The 18,208-nt window shown below is 58.4% G+C and overlaps 1 protein-coding gene across 1 annotated transcript in view; it reads right to left on the bottom strand.

Moving 5' to 3' along the window:
• Nucleotides 1–2,380: 2,380 nt before the first annotated feature.
• Nucleotides 2,381–18,208, bottom strand: part of Wnt7a (Wnt family member 7A) — a 51,541-nt gene continuing 35,713 nt past the window's right edge. Inside the window, exon 4 of the mRNA XM_047534790.1 lies at nt 2,381–4,597. Coding sequence (XP_047390746.1) covers nt 4,118–4,597 — 480 coding nt within the window. The 3' untranslated portion in view covers nt 2,381–4,117. The remainder of the gene's footprint in view (nt 4,598–18,208) is intronic.

Genomic DNA, 18,208 nt, shown 5'->3' with positions numbered 1-18,208 from the left:
AATCGGCCTGGTTGCTGCCCAGGACACGGGTCCCGTTTCTGTGCCCATCAGCGACTCGTCCTGGGGGTGAACCCCTTCACCTCCCTGCCTTCCAGGACGGGGCCTCTGAAACGGTGTTGGGGAGCATCGTTCTGATCCCAGCGGCCTGGGAAGAGACCAGGAGAGAGGCTGAAGTGGACAGCCTCGGACCCTCCCTCCCGTGGTGGCGCAGAAAGGCTCCTCAGAGGACCCAGCGCGTGTCAGGTGGAGCAAAGGGAAGGGGAAGGCCCCCGGTAGAGGGGACAGGAAGATGTGCACAATGTCGTGGGGAGCAAACAGGGCGAGCCAGAGCGAGGGTTGCTGGAACCTTCTCTGGCTTCAGCTTCTCTGGTTGCTGGAATCTTCTCTGGTGCTCTGGGGAACGGAGCACCCACTTCCTAGACGGCATCACGGCTGCTGCTGTGCACAGGGCTCCTGGTGTGGTGGACTTTATCTGCAGGACCATGGGGAGCTACGGCTGGTGGTAGGCAGAGAGTGTGGACTGATATGGCCACAGCTTGGAGGCCGGTTCGATGGGATGTGAGTGGAAGCAGGGAGGTCTGCTTTTTTGCCATCTTCATTATTATAATAATAATTAATAAATTATAATTAATAATTAATAAATTAATAATTAATAAATTTTTGGTATTGAGGCTTGACCCCAGGGATGCTTAACCCCTGAGCCCCCTCCCCAGCCCTTTTTATGTTTTATTGAGAGACAGGTTCTCACTGAGTTGCTTGGGGCCTCCACTCAGTGACTGAGGCCAGCCTCCACCTTGTGATCCTCCTGCCTCAGCCTCCCCAGCCTCTGGGATGACAGGCGTGCACCACCGAGCCTGGCTCTCCATCTTCCTCAAGTCTCCCTTTGGGGAAGTGGAAGACGGAGGACTAAGTGAGGATGTGAAGCCAGAGTCCTGCCCCTCCCTCCCTTCCGGGTGCTGGTGCGTCTCTTGCCTGAGACTCGTCCTCCCCTATAAATTGGAGCAAGAGGCTTCCTGCAGGCTTGGAAAGTGCACCTGGGACTTGCCTTGCAGCCTGTGGGGGTGGGGGGGCTGCGACTGGGGTGGGGACTTTGCCCCAGGACTCTCTGGACGGGGGTCTTGCTGAGGGTTTTCCTGTGGCACTTGGCGCACGTGGCCATCCCCCGCTCCCCATCCCCCACCTCTCCATCCATCCATCACCCATCATCTCCCTCCTTCCCTCCCTCCTGCTAATCACTCTGCAGCTTCCCTGGATGGGGGAAAGGCTTTCTCCGAGAGGGTTTGGCCTCCCCTCTGCAGGGCATGCTGTGCAGCCTGGGCTACGGCCTTCACCCTCTCTGGGCCTCAGTGTCTCCATCTCTAAAACTCAAGCTTTGGTACACATCAGAGGCCGCGCGCGGGCGGCACGAGGGCCACGTCCAGCCTAACGGTCACCGCTGTCTCCTCGTGGTGCCTGTCCACATGCCGAAAAAGTGGGCGATTTCACCCCGAAACAGGACCTTCTGGAAAACTCGAGGACTTGGCCACAGCCTCCACTGGGCGCCCCAGAGGCCTGGCTTCCAGACGCTTCCTTTGGGCCTCTTCAGATTTTTGCTTTTTAACGTGGGTTTTGTTGAAAAGCCACAGCCGGAGCGAGCGGTGGAGAGAGGGGCCAGCTAGGTCCACACAGAGCCAAAGCCTTTGCCCTGAGCTGTGTTCGAAGTCCGTGGGGAGAGATGTGGCGACAGCATCGGTGACGATGGTGGCCTGGGCGATGACGGTCCCCACAGCCCCCACAGGCAGGTCACTCTGCTGATCTTACTGAGGGGACGCTGGGGCGTGAGCACAGCTGAGCGGGGCACCCAGACGGGACACGGGCTGCAGGGTTGGGGGCCGGCAGTGCGCGTGGGGACCCGGGGTCACCTCCTGGACAGAGGGGCGGCCACGGGGGGCCCTGCTCAGCCCACGCTGATGTGACCCTGAACCGTCAGCTGTGGACGCTGTCAGAGCCTCAGCCATTCCCGGGGTTGGATGAGGCCAGGAACAGAGAGGCCGCGGGTGTGGAAAGCCACCCCGTCCCTGTCACACCGTTAGGTGCTGGGACAATGTGACCTGGGGACTTCGAGAAGCTTCATTACCCATCCACCCACTCGAGTGCCAGCTGGCTCTCCAGCCACCCGCCTGCTCCGCTGTCCATCCGTCCATCCGTCCACCCGGCTGCCCATCGGTCCCTCCGTCCCCCACGCCACCCTTCCTCGTCCACGTCAGGGACCAACTTCAAGGACATCCAAGGACAGAAACCAACCAGCCAGCAGCCACTTTTATTCACCAAGCTGAGACGCGGGCCCAGGGCCATGTGCCAGGGTCGCCGGTGGCCTGGGTGCTGAGGGAGAGGCATCGGAGTGTCCGCAGCGGCGGTAGGGACAGTTCACAGTGCTGCACGTCATGGCCGCGTGTCCCCCGCCACCTGCCTCCCCTGCAGACCCTCCCCGGCAGACACGGACACCCCGGGGGACCCAGGTGGCCAGCAGTATCACGGGACCTCAGCTCTGGCCACACAGACACGCACGGTGGCCGGAGCTGCCAGGAGCACCCAGGCGGGAGCACGTGGGGGCAGCTCAGGTGCCGGGTCCCGGGGCTCCATGCAGCCTCCCTAAGGTCACCCGAGCGCACGCAGGGGCAGCCCAGGCAGACGCGGGTGGGGACACCGAGCCTCCTGCAGAACTTCCCTGGGCAGAGCTGGACCCCGGCAGTGAGGCCGTCCCCACACCTTCCCGGCCAGTGGCCCCCAGGAGTGTGACATCCCCAAAGTCCCTCTGGGCTCGGCAGCTCCCGGCCCTCCTGCCACCTGCCCCTCCTGGGAGCACCGCACCTTCCTTCCAGGTCTCAGGCGCTGGCAGCTGTCCTGGGGAGATGCAGGGGACCCTGAGCTGACCATGTCCCTGCGTGGTCACACAACGTGGGGGGGGTACCAGCCTGGCCACATCGGTGACCTTCTCAAAGGCCTGAGCGGACGGCTAAGGCCGGGGCTTTGATTTCTTTCAGTTACTGTGATGCCACCCCAGCCCCAGGTAGCTGGGGGCTGCCCTGGCCCCGTGGCGAGCGCGGGACTCTAGAACCCAGCGTGCGCGTGCCCGGGGCCTGACCCCACGCCCTGACCTTGCCTCTCCTGACCCCAAAGTGAGTGTCAGCATTAAGAAGCAGCAGAGACCATGGCGGGGTCCAGGCAGACTCAATATAAATAAAATATTCATATAAAAATAGTCTCTGCCAAAATATTCTCTCTCATCCAGTGGCTCACTTTCCAAAGAGATGGAATCTTCTGGGAACCGGTTATTATGATCATTCCTCTCTCCTTCTCTCTCTCTCCTCTCTCTGTCTTTATTTCAAACTGGATTTCTTGTTTTTTTCTCCTAATGGTGAAGTTTGAACAGGGCAAGGAGCAAAAAGGTAGGAAACATACTCTGGGAAAAAAAAATCTCCAAAAATCTGGACCAGTTTAAGTGTCCATCTAAGTAGCAGCAAACAGCCAAAAAATATATAAACGTGTGTCTACGTGTCTGGGTGTCTGTGGATCGGGGTGTCTGCTCTTTGGACTTCCTAGTGCTGCCGGGGGAACCGGGGTCCTTGCAAAATCAACTAGGAGAAATATCTGCATAAAGAATCATTCTGGACAGTTCTACCGGGTTCCCGGTCTTAGCGACAAAAATCATCCCGCCAGGAAAGCAAGCCGTCCACTTTGATTGCAGAAAACGGATCCAGACGAGGTGGAAGAATTCTTTTTAATTAAATAAATTAATATTATTTTTTTTATCAGAATAAATTGTTAAATATTGCTATGATGAGGCCCCAAGGTCCAGAGTTGCTGCCGTGCCAGGCTGCGTCCCAGCCACGCAGGGACCCGGGCGGTGTCTGGGGAGGGTGGAGCAGCATTGGATGTGGAACAGGATCTTCGAGGGCGCGCGGTGCCTCCCGCCGGGTCTGCAGGGACCTGGGGGGCCGGGGCAGTGCCCTCCTCAGTAGAAACAGCACATCGAGGTTCCCTGGGAGGCTCTCCAGCCGGGGAGATGGCCGCGTGGGCGACTGTCTGGTCCGCCCCCGCAGCCGGCTGGCAGCCCCGCGCGTGCGCCCTGCGCCGCTCACTTGCAAGTGTACATCTCGGTGCGCTCGCTGCACGTGTTGCACTTGACGTAGCAGCACCAGTGGAACTTACAGTTGCACTGCCACACGCGGGCGTACTGGTGGGTGTTGTAGCCGCGGCCGCAGCACATGAGGTCGCAGCCGCTGGCCTGGGGGGCCGTCTTGTTGCAGGCGCGGCCCTGCGTGCCCACGCTGCCCGTCACCGGGTCCTCCTCGCAGTAGTTGGGCGACTTCTCGATGTAGACCAGGTCCGTGTCCATGGGCTTGCGGTAGGACAGGGGCTTCTTGATCTTGAGGAAGGTGGGCCGCTTGTTGCGGCTGGCGCGCACCGGCTCCACGTGGACCGCCTCGTTGTACTTGTCCTTGAGCACGTAGCCCAGCTCGCGGAACTGCGGCAGCGTGGTCCAGCACGTCTTGGTGGTGCAGGAGCCCGACACGCCGTGGCACTTGCACTCCAGCTTCATGTTCTCCTCCAGGATCTGCAGGGGCCGTGGGAGAGGGCACAGCACAGGTCACCGCATGCGCACCGCAGAGCGCACCGCAGAGCGCACCGCCTCCGCACTCAGCCGCCAGGAGACCCGCCCTCCTGCCTCCGCCACCTGGAGCCCCTTCCCTGTTTCCCCGCTCATCTCCTGTGTGGCCCCCAGACCAGCCCAGCCGGGCTCCAGAGCAACTCAGATTCTCTTTGGCCCCGATTGATCCCCAACCAACTTTGAACCAACATTTAACAACCAGGAGAGTTCATTTTTTTTTTTTTTTAAACAGACTTCTGGGTTTTGTTGGCAACCATGGGCCATCTGGGGGTGATAATCCAGATATCTAAGCAGTGATAGTGTGGGCCACTGACTGCTGGCCCCAAAAGCCAGCTCCGCTGCCTCCTCCTCTCCTGCCCCGGGGGTCGCATAGACGCAGTAGAGACACGCTGGAGACCCCTTTCTTCAGTACCCAATCAAGATGCGGATGCACCCCCTCTTGGCACAGAGGGCTCATCTCCCAGCGTCCGCCCTGGAGGACATACTATGAGCCCAGGGAACAGGTCCAGGAGAGTGCGTGACAGCCACGTCCCCAGTACCTCTAACCCGGGGGCCATGCGGATGCCCCTTCAGGCTGGAATGGATAAATAGCCCTAGGCGCACTGAGCGGACCAGGGTGGGGCGAACCCCACTAGCAAACCCCACCGGCAGGAATACAGGGAGGGGCGGAAGCTACTCTTAAAAGAATCCCACCGGGCTGGGGTCGTGGCTCCGTGGTGGAGCGCTTGCCTGGCACGTGTGAGGCACTGGGTTCCATTCTCAGCACCGCATAAAAATAAATAAATGAAATAAAGGTACTGTGTCCATCTACAACTAAAAAAAAAAAGAAGAAGAATCCCACCAATTAGTTTCATCCGAATCAAGTTCAAAGGTGGCAGAATTGGATTGTGTCATTTAGGAGCCCAGCGGGTCTAATTAATTGGAAGTTAAAAAAAAAGAATCCCAATGTCCAAGGGGAGGGGTAGTGGCCAGGGCCACCGGGGGTCCCCTGGTGGAGTAGAAATCTTCAGATCCTTGATGTGGGTGGGGGTGATTGGGCTTCGCCATGCTTTACAATTGCTCTTTTAGGTGAATGTGGAGCTTCATGCTTTTTTAGAGAGACACAGTATCGCCCAGCATATAAAAAATGCAGTAGGTATAATAGACAAGAAGCAAATGACCACATGCCAACATCGTTAGTCAGCAAGGAACTGCAAACCCAAATCACGGTGGGGTCCGACCTCCAGCTTACTGCGGGTGCCCCAGACGTGAAACACGCGACGGCCAAGGTCTTGCATAGGGAGACATGGGAATCCTCCTGTCTCGCTGTGGGAATGTAAAATGTCACTGTAGAAAATAGTCTGGCAGTTCCTCCAAATGGGAAATACGGACCTAAAGATTCCACTCCTACGTATATGCCCAAGATAAGTGAAAACGTATGTCCACATAAAAACCTGGATGCAACGGTTCACAGCAGCATTATACATAATAATTAAAAAGTGGGGAGACATCCCCCCTCAGTGTCAACCAGCTGATGAATGGATACACAGAATACGGCATAGCCATATGATGGAATATTGGTTAGCCAAGAACAGGAATGAAGTGCCCATCAGTTCATGCCACAGCACGGATGGACCTGGGGGTCTTGCTAACAAAGATCCAGACACGAAGCTTATTGTACAGGGTTCATTCATATGCAATGCCCAGAATAGACAGAGCTCTGGAGACGGAAGGTGTATTTGTGGGTCTGGAAGAGGATTGAACCCAGGGGTGCTAACCACTGAGCCACATCCCCAGCTCTTTTAATATTTTATTTAGAGACAGGGTCTCACTGAGTTGCTCAGGGCCTCGCTAAGTGGCTGAGGCTGGCCTCCACCTTGTGATCCTCCTGCCTCAGCCTCCCAAGCTCCAGGGATCACAGGTGTGGGTCACCATGCCCAGCTTCTGAGGGACATCTGCTTTCCTGTGTTTGTTGAAGCACTGTTCCTAGTAACCCAGAAACAGACAACCTGAGTACCTATGGAGAGATGAATGGATAAAGAAGATGTGGTAACTCTACACAACAGAATACTATTCAGCCATGAAAAGAATGAAATCTGTCATTGGCAACAGCACGGATGGAACTGAAGATCGTTATATTAAAGGAAGACACCCAGTACCACATGATCTCATTCATATGTGGAATTTGAAAGAGTTGATCTCATAGAAGTCGAGAGGAGGAGGGTGGGAGCGAGAGGCAGGCAGGGAAAGTAGGGGCTGGGCAGGGATTGGGGCAGGTCCCTCAGTGGGTTCTAAGTTACAGTTAGGAGCGGAAACTTTGGTGTGCTATTATTGCACAGTGGGGTGACCATACGTTGATAACATGCTATACATTTTTAAAAGCTCAGGGAAAAGATTTTTGACCATCTCCACCAAAAGGCTAAGTGGGTACGTTGTGTGGTGTGTGAATTATATCTCCAGAAAGTTGCTGTATTTAAAAAGATGGTGAGAATATCCGGGTGTCGTGGTGTGCACATCTGTCATCCCAGCAGCTCGGGAGGCTGAGGCAGGAGGATCACAAGGTGGAGGCCAGCCTCAGCAACTTAGTGAGGCCCTGAGCCATGTAGGGAGATCCTGACTCAAAACATTTAAAAAAGAATGAATAAAAAATTTAAAAAAATTTTTTTAAGAAGGGGATGTGGCTCAGTGGTAAAACGCCCTTGGGTTCAATCCCCAATATCTACCCACCCCTCAAAAAAAGGCATTGGGAAGCCCCTGGGGAGAAATCCAGAGGAATGTCAGTGTGACTTGCAAATCTGTCACAGCCAATATTCTTGCTTTGGTGGCCCTGGGGCAAAGGGATCCTGGGTTCACGTAGCTCCACTCCTCTCTCGTACAGCATGCCCCCCCCACTCCCTCTGTGGCCGCCGATGAGCTGGGGCCCTGGCAGCACTGAATGGGCTGGAGATCAGGTGACACCTAGCCTAACCCTGCTAAGTCCGCATTTCAAGAGCCCCAGTCATCACATTATGTCCGCATTAAGCCGGGCGTAATCACAGTTGCCCGAGCCCAGGCTGGTCACCCAGCGGGCACCTGGCCTTCTCCCCGAGGTCAGGGACAACAGCAGAGGAAGCTGGGGTGGGGCCCAATCGCTTCTCCCACCCCCGGGGCCAGGCCAGCTTCCAGCTCCCAAGCTGCCCAACAGGAGCATGTCCGTCCGCCCCGTCTCTCTTCCCCCTGGAACAGTCTGGATCCTGTGCCCCCGCTCAGGCTGCCGGAGGCTTTGCAGGAAGGCCCTGGGGTGGCAGACCACACGGCCTCCCCAGAGCCTGGCACCCTGCAGCTGCTTAGCAAATGCCGGGGGCATGTACTGCCTGCCTCGGTGGCAGGGCCGAGTGGACCCTGGTCCCCTGGACTCTGGGTCTTCCCATTGAGGCTCAGCAAATGCCCAGAGCTATTTCACCAGTAGGGCGCGTTGAAACTCCTCCACACCGTCAGCTTTGGGCCTGAGCAGTCACCAATGGAATGTTCTGGAAGCCCCGCCAGGCCAGTCAGCATCAAACCTGCAATGCTGGGTAGAAGTGACGGCTGGGGTCCCCCCAGAGGAACCACGCAAGGGCTTGGGGCAACTGGTCTGAAGGATGTGCAGATTGTACGTCAGCACTGTGCCTCTGAGGCCCGGGTGTAAGACCAGCTGCGTACGAATGCAGTGTGTACCACGTTCTCGTCTCCTCACACCCTTCCACGCATCTACTTTCCGTTTGTATAGATCAGACCATTCTAACCGTTGGTAGCAAAGGAATCATACAGCAAGTGACCTTCTGTGTGTCTTGCTTCCTTTGTTCAGCATAAAGTTCCCAAGTTCACAGGGTAGCTTGTATCAGTTTCCTTTTTCCTGCCTGAATAGTATTCCGTGGCACAGAATACTATTATCCACCCACGCATCAGTCATTCAGCAGTCTCTCTGTAAACTCTCTGTGATTTCCCAGTCCAAAAATGCCCAGCGCACCTGGCCACCCATGCTGGGGTCATGTACTGCGTGGCTCCTCTGTGGCAGGGTCGAGCAGACCCTTGTCCTCTTGACTCTGGGCCTTTCTGTTGCGGCTCAGCCCTTCCATGCCTCTGGGCTCTGCACCTGCCAGCCCCTTATCTGGAAGGTCAATCTTTATCAGCCTTATGGAGAGACCCAACAGACAACCCGCCCCCCGGGGAATTCTCCTCCTGCATGTGTGACCTGCAGGTAGGCGCCCCCCGCACTGGGTGACAGGGAGTCTCACAGACGCGTTATCTGGACTCTCAGAAGACTGAGCGAACAAAGCGAGGTGCAGACAACGTGCAGAGTGTGTTCTCGTTTGTGCAAGAGAGAGAAGACCTGTGCACGAACCCTCGTAAAGACCACAGAACGTTGCCCAGCGCGGAGGCCCACACCTGTCCTCTGTCTCAGTGACTGGGGAGGCTGAGGCAGGAGGATCGCAAGTTGGAGGCCAGCCTCAGCCACGTACGGATACCCTGAGAAACTTAGCGAGACTCTGCCTCTAAATATACATGAGAAAGGACGGGAGATGTGACTTAGTTGTCCTGGGTTCTATTCTGAGCGCCAGAAATTAAAATTTACAAAGAAGAGCACGGAATAGCTGCGGAGTCACACGCGAGAAAGTGCTAAGAGCCGCCGCTGGGGGGCTGAACAGGACCCTTATTTTCAGGGGGTCTCCCCCTCCCCCCTTTTGCATGGTGCTGAAAATGGAACCCAGGGTCTCCCGCGCATGCGTGGTAAGCACTCCGCCCCGAGCCACGCCCCTGCACAGGGTCTCTCGAGCACCACATCAGGGACAATGGCAAGAGCCACCTGTTTGACCAAGCCTCCGTGATTGACAGGGTAGACGTGGCTCGGGGCACGTCGCCTTAGCGGGACTCTTGGCGTCCCATCCCTGGGAACTGTGTCAATATGCAGGTCCCCCACGAGGCCAGCAGCTCCTGGTGGGGACACACGGTGGCCCTTCCACAGAGGCCTGGCCTCGCCGCTGCAGAGACGTGCTGCAAAGCCGGGCGCGCGAGCACCCCGCACCCCGCCGCGTTACTTCTGCGGGGCGGCCCAACCCTGGCTGTTAGCCGTGGGTCTCGAGGCCCACAGCCTCCACCCGGCAGAGCCTCCAGGGTCTGCCCAAGCGCAGAGAACGGGAGCTGCTTCTGGTGGCCTCCTTCCTGGCACAGAGAGGGGCAGGGTATAAGGACGGGAGGCTGTGGTGGAGAGGAGGTTGTGGTAGAGGCCGAAGTGGATGGGAGGCTGTGGTGGATGGGAGGCCGAGGTGGATGGGAGGCCGAGGTGGATGGGAGGCCGTGGTGGGTAGGAAGTTGTGGTGGATGGGAGGCCAAGGCGGACTGGAGGCCATGGTGGATAGGAGGGTGTTGTGGATGGGAGGCCGAGGTGGACGGGAGGCCATGGTGGGTAGGAGGTTGTGGTGGAGGCTGAAGTGGGCAGCAGGCTGTGGTGGATGGGAGGCCGAGGTGGACAGGAGGTTGTGGTGGAGGCCGAGGTGGACAGGAGGTGTGGTGGAGGCCGAGGTGGACAGGAGGTGTGGTGGAGGCCGAGGTGGATGGGAGGCCGAGGTGGCCCTGATGCTGCCCACCTGTGCACTCAGCCAGCCACTCGGTCCCCTTGGCCGTCGCCCTGGGGTGCTCCTGGCGGGGCGGATGCTGCGGCCGCCTCTGACCCTGCCGTCCCTGCCTCGCCGGTGCAGCCCGGCCTGCTCTGAGCTCGCCCTGGCGTTCGTGGCCGCCCCAAGGTATTTAGGAGCTGGCCGGTGCCGGGGAGCGACAGAGCGGAGAAGGCTGGGACCGGTGGGGCAGCCGACCGCGGGGGACGGCTCCTCCCCAGGGGGCCGCACTGGGAACAGGAAGCGTGGATCAGAAACTGGTCACACTCCGGAGCGCAGGGAAGGGTATTCACACCGGGGAACAGCACATGCTAAGTCCTGCAGAGGGAGGTGCGTGGCTCCAAGAGGAAGAAGGCAGGGGGCAGAGTGGCAGGGCTCAGTGGTCGAGCGCTTGCATGTGTGAGGCACTGGGTTTGAATCTCAGCACCGCGTGTGAGTAAATAAGTAAATAGATCAATTAATTCATTCATTCATTCATTGACAACTAAAAAAAAATAGAAAAGAAAGGGAGAAATCCGTTGCCCAGGATGGGACAGAATGAGAGCAGAAGCTTGAGAGGACCACCAGTTGAATATAAGCTAAGAGACTAGTAAACAGAGGCCATATTAATAGAGGTCTAATGCACACGATAGGGAAGGGGGTCTTCCTCTGTGAGTGATGTCAGAACTGGGCTCTGCCCCAGGAGATGGAAGCAGAGGAAGAAGTTGGAGATCCTGTGCTGGGATCTGTGAGCACCATCCTGCAGGCTCTGCAGGACTGTCCTGGAGTCAGGTGAGCCCAAGGGACTGCAGGCAGAGGCAGAGCTTGGGCCCCAGGGAGGGGCCGTCCAAGGGCAGCAGAACCAGCCTCCTCCACGAAGCTCACCAGGGCTGAACCCTGACCCCCTAGGAGACCGTTCCTGGAGGATCCCGGTGCGCTTCCTGGAGGAAGGAGGGGTGCGCAGGGAGAGGGCAGGACGGTGACCTCCACTCCCACTCGTCCACCCCACAGGGTGTCCCCGGAAGCATCTCCCACGCCCGCCTTCTGAGACACACCACTGAGCCACCCTGACGAGGTCCGGGACCTGACTGGCACCTTCTGGGGCGGACGCGCCTGCTGTGCCCGCTGCCCGGACTGTGGTTCTGCCCATCCCCACCAGGCCCAGCCCCGCCCAGGCCTGCAGGGGACTCCACGAGGGCCACTGTCCCTCAGAGCGGCCGGGCCCCACTCCTCCCACCCGCACGACTCCTCTGGCCCCAGACACTCTCCACTGTGCCCAGCAGGTCCGCGTGGCCTTGGCGCTCGGCAAAACACTGAGGGCACAGCCACAGAAACTCAAGAAGCCCTCTGGTCACCTCCCCAGGTCCCTCCCGTCATCTCCTCGGGTCCCACCCGTCATCTCCTCAGGTCCCACCCGTCATCTCCCCAGTTCCCACCCGTCATCTCCCCAGGTCCCTCCAGTCATCTCCCCAGGTCCCTCCCGTCATCTCCCCAGGTCCCACCCGTCATCTCCCCAGGTCCCTCCAGTCATCTCCCCAGGTCCCTCCCGTCATCTCCCCAGTTCCCACCCGTCATCTCCCCAGGTCCCTCCCGTCATCTCCCCAGTTCCCACCCGTCATCTCCCCAGGTCCCACCCGTCATCTCCCCAGGTCCCACCCGTCATCTCCCCAGGTCCCACCCGTCATCTCCCCAGTTCCCACCCGTCATCTCCCCAGGTCCCACCCGTCATCTCCCCAGGTCCCACCCGTCATCTCCCCAGTTCCCACCAGTCATCTCCCCAGTTCCCACCCGTCATCTCCCCCAGTTCCCACCCCTCATCTCCCCAGTTCCCACCAGCCATTTCTAAGGGTGGGCTGGCAACTCAGGACTTCACGACCCATCAGAGCAAGCCCTGGCGATTCGGTGTGAACTGAAGAAAGGAGTATGGCCATATGACAGCAGCCATGAAGAGGAGGGAAAGCCGTGGCCAGAGGGCCAGCATCTTGCAACCCACGGGCTGAGAACGCTACCATGGAAGAAAGCAGAACGGAGCAGTGTGCGTGTGGAGGGAGAGGGAGAGAGCAGCTCCTTCCTGGGGATGTCCTTTGCATCCTGGATCAAGCTGGACCTGAATTCGTTACCCCAGGACCCTTCTATTAGTTCCATGAACCAAAAAAATTCTCTTTGTTCTTCCTCCAACTGGAGTTGAGCCAATATGGTTTAAAGCATCCCGATTGGTACAGAAATCCTTCGTCTGTGGATGGAAGACCAGGCTCTCGGGGGCTGGGGATGGAGGTTCTGAGTTAGCGGGGCACCTGCTGCCTCCTCTCCTTGATGCCCTCTGCGGTTGACCAGCCTGACTCCTCTACAGGGAGGGATCTGTTTGGGACCATCTGCAGCCCAGGGGTTTAGCAAGAAGAACCAGTCTGTCCACAGCAGCAGTGTGACAGAGGCAGCCAGAAATGGGACCAACCAGCAGCAGCAGGTCTGGTAGCCCAAGAACCCTAGGTCAGTCACATTTCTGCCACCACATACCAGCGATGGTGGGATTGTCTGAAGAGGGCAGGGCACATGCTTGATAGCCTGTCTGTGCTGACCACAGAGGCTGCAAACGCAAGACATCGCCTGATAAAAAGGGAGCCCTGAGAAGATACCTCTTCTCTCCTTATCTTTGGATGCTGTGGTGTAAAAGCGTGATTCCTGGAGCTTAGGCAGCCGTATTGTGACCAATAGGCCAGAGAACCAGAGGCCAACAGGGCAACACTGGCAGAGTAGAAGGATGAACACAGCCTCTCACAAAAGAAGCAAGCTCACAACGAGATTGTGGGGCCTCTAAAGCACCCCATCCGGGTCTTTATTTTGCAAGAAAAAGGGAGCCAAACTCACATCATCAGGGTCGCTTCCGGTTGAGTATTCTGTTACTTGCAACCAAACGCACTCCAGGTGATGTGTTCCCCCAGGTAAGTCAGAGGCAAGTCTTTCCTCGAGGGAATTAAATGGGAAAAGGGACTTTTGAGACTTGGTACCCCATGTCTCACGTAACAGGCCCCCAACCAGTAGGAATGGCTCTCCTTTTGTTCACGAAGGGCTGGGATGACCTGGCACGGTGCAGGAAGGGCAGGGGCAGGGGAGCAGCTCTGTGGTGGGCGGAGCCATTGGATCTCAGTGCTGGTTCTCCCTCTCCAGTGCTGTGTGACCGCAGGCAAGTCTCCTGCCCTCTCTGGGCCTCAGTGTTCCCCAGCCGTACAATGCAGCGGGAGCGGGGGATATTTGAGAGAGATGACGGGGACAGAGGGAGAAGGAGGGTCAGGGTGAGGAGAGAAGCGTGTTGGCTGAAGTTGGTCTAATTCTCCCAGACGCCGCTGGGGTAGGAGCTGCAGGGACCCAGGAACCGGCCTCTTCCCGGAGGCCTCTGCTTCTGCTCTGCTTCCCGTCTCCCCTCCCCTCCCCCTGCCCCCTGCCACCCGATCCATCATGAACCCAAAGCTGCCTTTCACTCCGGCAGGTACAGCTGTATTCCTCTGGGCAACTCCGACCAAAGTGGAAAAACGGCTTTTTTTTCCCCCCTCTGTAAACATTTGGAGTATTTTCTTTAGGGTCACATTCTTTAAAACACACTGACATCCAGCCGATATTCCTGTCTGGCTCAGGTAGGAATTGAAGGAAAGAACCGCGTTCAATGCCTGGATGGCACAAGGAGGCAGGGAGGCCCAGCCGGCCTCAGGCAGAGCTGAGGTTCCCAGTCTAGCTGGGATTTTGAAAGCGAGAGTCTGCCAGGTTCCAGCTGCTCCAGTACCCTCTATGGCTCCCTGTTGTCCTGGGGTTAAGGCCTCGATCCTCCGCCTGACCCTCCAGGCCTCTAGGACCTGGCCTCTACCTGACTTTGGGGTCTCTCATGCGCCAACGGTGTTCAGCCACTGGACGGCCCTCTTTCTAGGTTCCCGCTACCCTGGCATGCGGTCTGCCTGGCACAGTCACGTCCCCACCGACCTGTGCCTGCGCGGTTACACACACACACGCGACCTCCGAGTGCCCCCCACGCACAGTCCCTGGTCCCCCGGGGCGCACACCCACGTCCTCCCTCTCAGTTGACACACGGGCACACCCGCCCCACATGCCACCCACCGTGTGACACATGCACACACCCACGTGCCTACCCATTCACACACACACACACACACACACACACACACACACACCTCCCCTGGCACGCACAAGCTCACACACGCTCACGCTCACCCTCCGACAGGCCAGGCCTCTACTCTGCCCACCTGTAAACCTGGGCAGATGGCGGCCCTTCCCAAGCCCATGTCAGAGGTGGAAATGCCGAGGCCCAGGAGGCCACTCAGGGCAGCCTCCGGACCTGGCCTCCCTTTCCTGAGCTACCTCACCTGGACAGAGCTGGGTTGCCAAGGGGCAGGGGCTGCCCCTGGTCTGTCCTGAGGTGCAGGCGGGGTAGGGACTGTGGCCTGGGCCGTGGAGTGAGGGAATCAGGGGAATCCCGCTGTGACAGGGAGGGACACGCAGCCGCCACCTCCACTTTCCCCTTCCCATTTGGGGAACGGCTGTCCGTGGGCCTGGGAGTCCACTTGCTGGTCCTTCACCTTCTAGCACGTGGCAGTTGATCCCTGCCTGGGGCTGGGCCCTGAGGAGGGAGGCCAGGTGGGTGGAGGCCGCTGCCAGCCTCTACCCGGATGTGAAGGGAGGCAGCTCCCCTCCCCCAACCTGCCTGGAAAATATTTTTAAAGAATTGGGGGATCCACAGAGATGGGGTGCCGGTCAGTGGTGAGCACCGTCCATTTCACTCAGCATGAAGCCGAGCGTTGGTCACACGGGAGACCATGGGGGTGACGTCTGCCCTGCACCCTGGGGTGGGCCGAGTCAGCGCCCGTGACCCTGGGCAGGAGTTGGGGCCGTGGGCACTGGAGTGGCTGCCTGGGGCCTCGCGGTCTCACGGCCCCATCTGTCCCCCCACCTCGGCCTCCTGTACCTCAGCCCCCTTGTTCACGCGGCTGGGTCCTTGCCGTGCCCCCAACGCGGGCATGCCCCTGCCCAGGGCCCTGCGCTGCCGGTCCCTGTCTGTCCGGTCCCTCTCTTATTTCCTGTGCTCGGTCCCCTCCCCAGGGACACTTCTCTGGCCTTCCCGCCCTGCGCTGCCTGTCCTCAGCATCTGGCAGAACGTGCGTTTTCTCTGTTGGACACCCTACGGCCACGGATCCAGAGTTCCAGGGCAGGGGCGTCCCCTGCCTGTCCCCAGCACCTAGGCCGGAGCCAGGGACACAGAGTGTTCAGAACTCACCAGCTCAGTGGCCAAGGGACCTGGCTGGTGTGGGGGTGAGGGAGTGACCCTTCAGGAAGGGCCTAGGACGGAGGGAGCAGGGGCCGTCAAGGGACCCGAGGGAGGTCAGACGGCCCTGGAGAGGCCCCCTCGGGTCCCCAGCAGCTCCTCAGTGGCCGTCGGAAGACACCAGCCAGGAGGAGCCAGAGAAGCAGAGAAGCACGCGGAGACCTGGCTGGAGACCCCTCCGCCATCTTCCAGGTAGGCCCCTGTCCCCCGCTGTGTGGGGCTTGATTCCCGCCTGCCCAGCTGGTGAGGGCCGAGGCCGAGAGGGCGTCCACACCACCTGCTGACCCAGGCCCGGCCCTGCCCAGCACCTCGGGATGGCCGGCTTGGTCAGACCCCACACCTTGGCCAGAGAGCCGGGCCTTTCAGGGTCAGCCCTGGAGATGGCGGACTTCAGTCAGTCTCTCCAGAAATGCGCATCCGCCTGAACGCGTGCCCACGGGTGTCCCTAGAAGCCACCTCACAGGAGCCCAAAGGCGAGCCAGCGCGGTGTCCCTCAGAGGACAGACGGACTGTGAAAATTCCTCATGCAAAATGGGGTCGTTCCTGTCATGTTCCGCTAGAATGCAGTCGGGGCCATGGGAAGGAAGAGGAAACACTTGCTCTAGAAACTACCTGACCAGGCCAGTCCAGAACCACCTCCCCGATCTCAAAGACAGTTTTTACTGAGCAAGTGAGCACCCTGCCAACCAGGACCTAAGATGAGCTTCACATGGTGACAGCCGCCACTCAGAGCTCGCCAGACCCAAAGTTCCAGTGAACTTCCTTTCAAAATAACCCGTCCCGTGACAACTCCCAACCTCCCACAGACCAGAGGCCACCCTGACTTGGGCAGGGGTCCCGGCTCGCAAAGCCTATTCTTGGTTTATTCCCACATGAAAGTTCCCTCCTTGGAGATTTGTCTCTGGATTTTCGTTTGACCTTGGCATCACAAACAAAGAGTGGCAGAACAACAGAAAAAGAAATGAAGTTCTAACCTATGTGAGGGTTTGCGTTCCCGGACTGTGACAAAATGCCTGAGATGATCAGCTTAAAAAGTGGGAAGGTTTACAGTTTTAGAGGCCCACGTTCACTTGGCCCTCTTGCTTTGGTTAGGATTTCATTGGTCTAGAGTGTGACCAGATATGGTGGCACAGGACATCAGGGTGGGGGTATGTGCTGGACAAGGCCTGTTTACCATTGGGTGGCCAGGAAGCAAAGAGAGAAGAGAAGAAGGGGCCAGTGTCCCCATGTCCCCTCCAAGGGTACATCCACCTCCAAGAGGTGCCACCACTTCCCAGCAGTGCCACAGACTGGCAAGCAAGCCTTTGACACATGGGCTGTGAAAGGACATTCAGGGTTCAAATTATTCCATGTGCTATGCCGTCAACGAGCTTTGAAGACGTCACTGTAATGAAAGAAGTCACTCGCAGAGGCCACAGAGGATTCCACTTATGTGAAATTTCTAGAACAGGCAAATCCACGGGGACAGAAAGCAGATCAGGGGTTGTCAAGAAAGTGGGCGCACGAGGGAGTAGGGAGCAACTGCTAAGGGGTCCGGGGTTTCTGTTCAGGGTGCTGAAAAGTTTTGAAAGTTATTGTGCATATCCCTGTGAGGATACTAAAAGCCACTGAATTGTACACCTTAAATCAGTACAGCGCGCGTGTGTGGTATTTGAATGGCAACCCAATGACCTTACTTAAAAAAACAAAAACCAAAACAAACCAGACCTGAGCTGGGCATAGGGGATGTGCCCACCTGTCATCCCTCTAGCTCGGGAGGCTGAGGCAGGAGGATCACAAGGTGGAGGCCAGCCTCGGTGAGGCCCTGAGCAACTCAGCGAGACCCTGTCTCTAAATAAAATCTAAAAAGGGCTGGGGAGGTGGCTCAGGGGTTAAGCACCCCTGGGTTCCATCTCTGGGTCCAAATAAATCAAAGAAAAAAGAAAGACCTGAGACCCCGTCAGTCCAGTGTCCCTGGGAGGTGGGGACCACAGAGTCCTGCCGTGGCTCTGTGGGACTCTGCCCCGGGCCCCCAGATGCACCCAGCATGCCTGGTTCCCCTCTCAGGCCCTACTCCAGAATCCCCTGCAGAGTCAGGGGCCTTTAGAATTGGCTGGTGCCTGGCCTCCACTCAGAGCTTACCATCTCGTTGGTCTGGAGAGAGCGTGACCCGACGTCTGATGGTTTTAAAAGTTCCTCAGGTGGTTCCAACCTGTGGCCAGGGGGAGCGAGGCCTGATCTGTCCTTCTAGAACCATCCAGGGGGCCATCCCCCCTGCCTGGCCCTGTGCTGGGTGCCTGTGAGATGGGGGTGACCCAACAGAGCCTCTGTCCTCAAGAAAAAGCCCGGGTCGCCAGGGTGACCACCAGGTGGGGAAGCATCTTCCCACAGGACCCTGGGCCAAATAGAGGCCTTGCGTCCTGCAGAGGGGCGGGAACCGTGGTCCTGGAAGGGCTTCCGGAGTTGACCTGGGGGTCTTGAAGGGGGAGGGGGAGTTGGCCAGCGCAGGGCATCGTGGGTAGGGATGTTCCCGGCAGAAGCCCAGGAGCAGGAACAGCCCACGGGGTGGGTGGGGCCTGCAGGGGGACATTGGGCGTGGTGGCCGCAGGGCCCAGGGCAGTGGAGGGAGGACGCTTGGGACCTGAAGGGAGATCTGGGAGG

The sequence above is a fragment of the Sciurus carolinensis genome, chromosome 19 (assembly GCF_902686445.1).
Source record: "Sciurus carolinensis chromosome 19, mSciCar1.2, whole genome shotgun sequence".
Lineage (NCBI taxonomy): Eukaryota > Metazoa > Chordata > Mammalia > Rodentia > Sciuridae > Sciurus > Sciurus carolinensis.
Note: the sequence above shows the minus strand (reverse complement) of the source record. Positions and strands in the feature narration are given on the sequence as shown.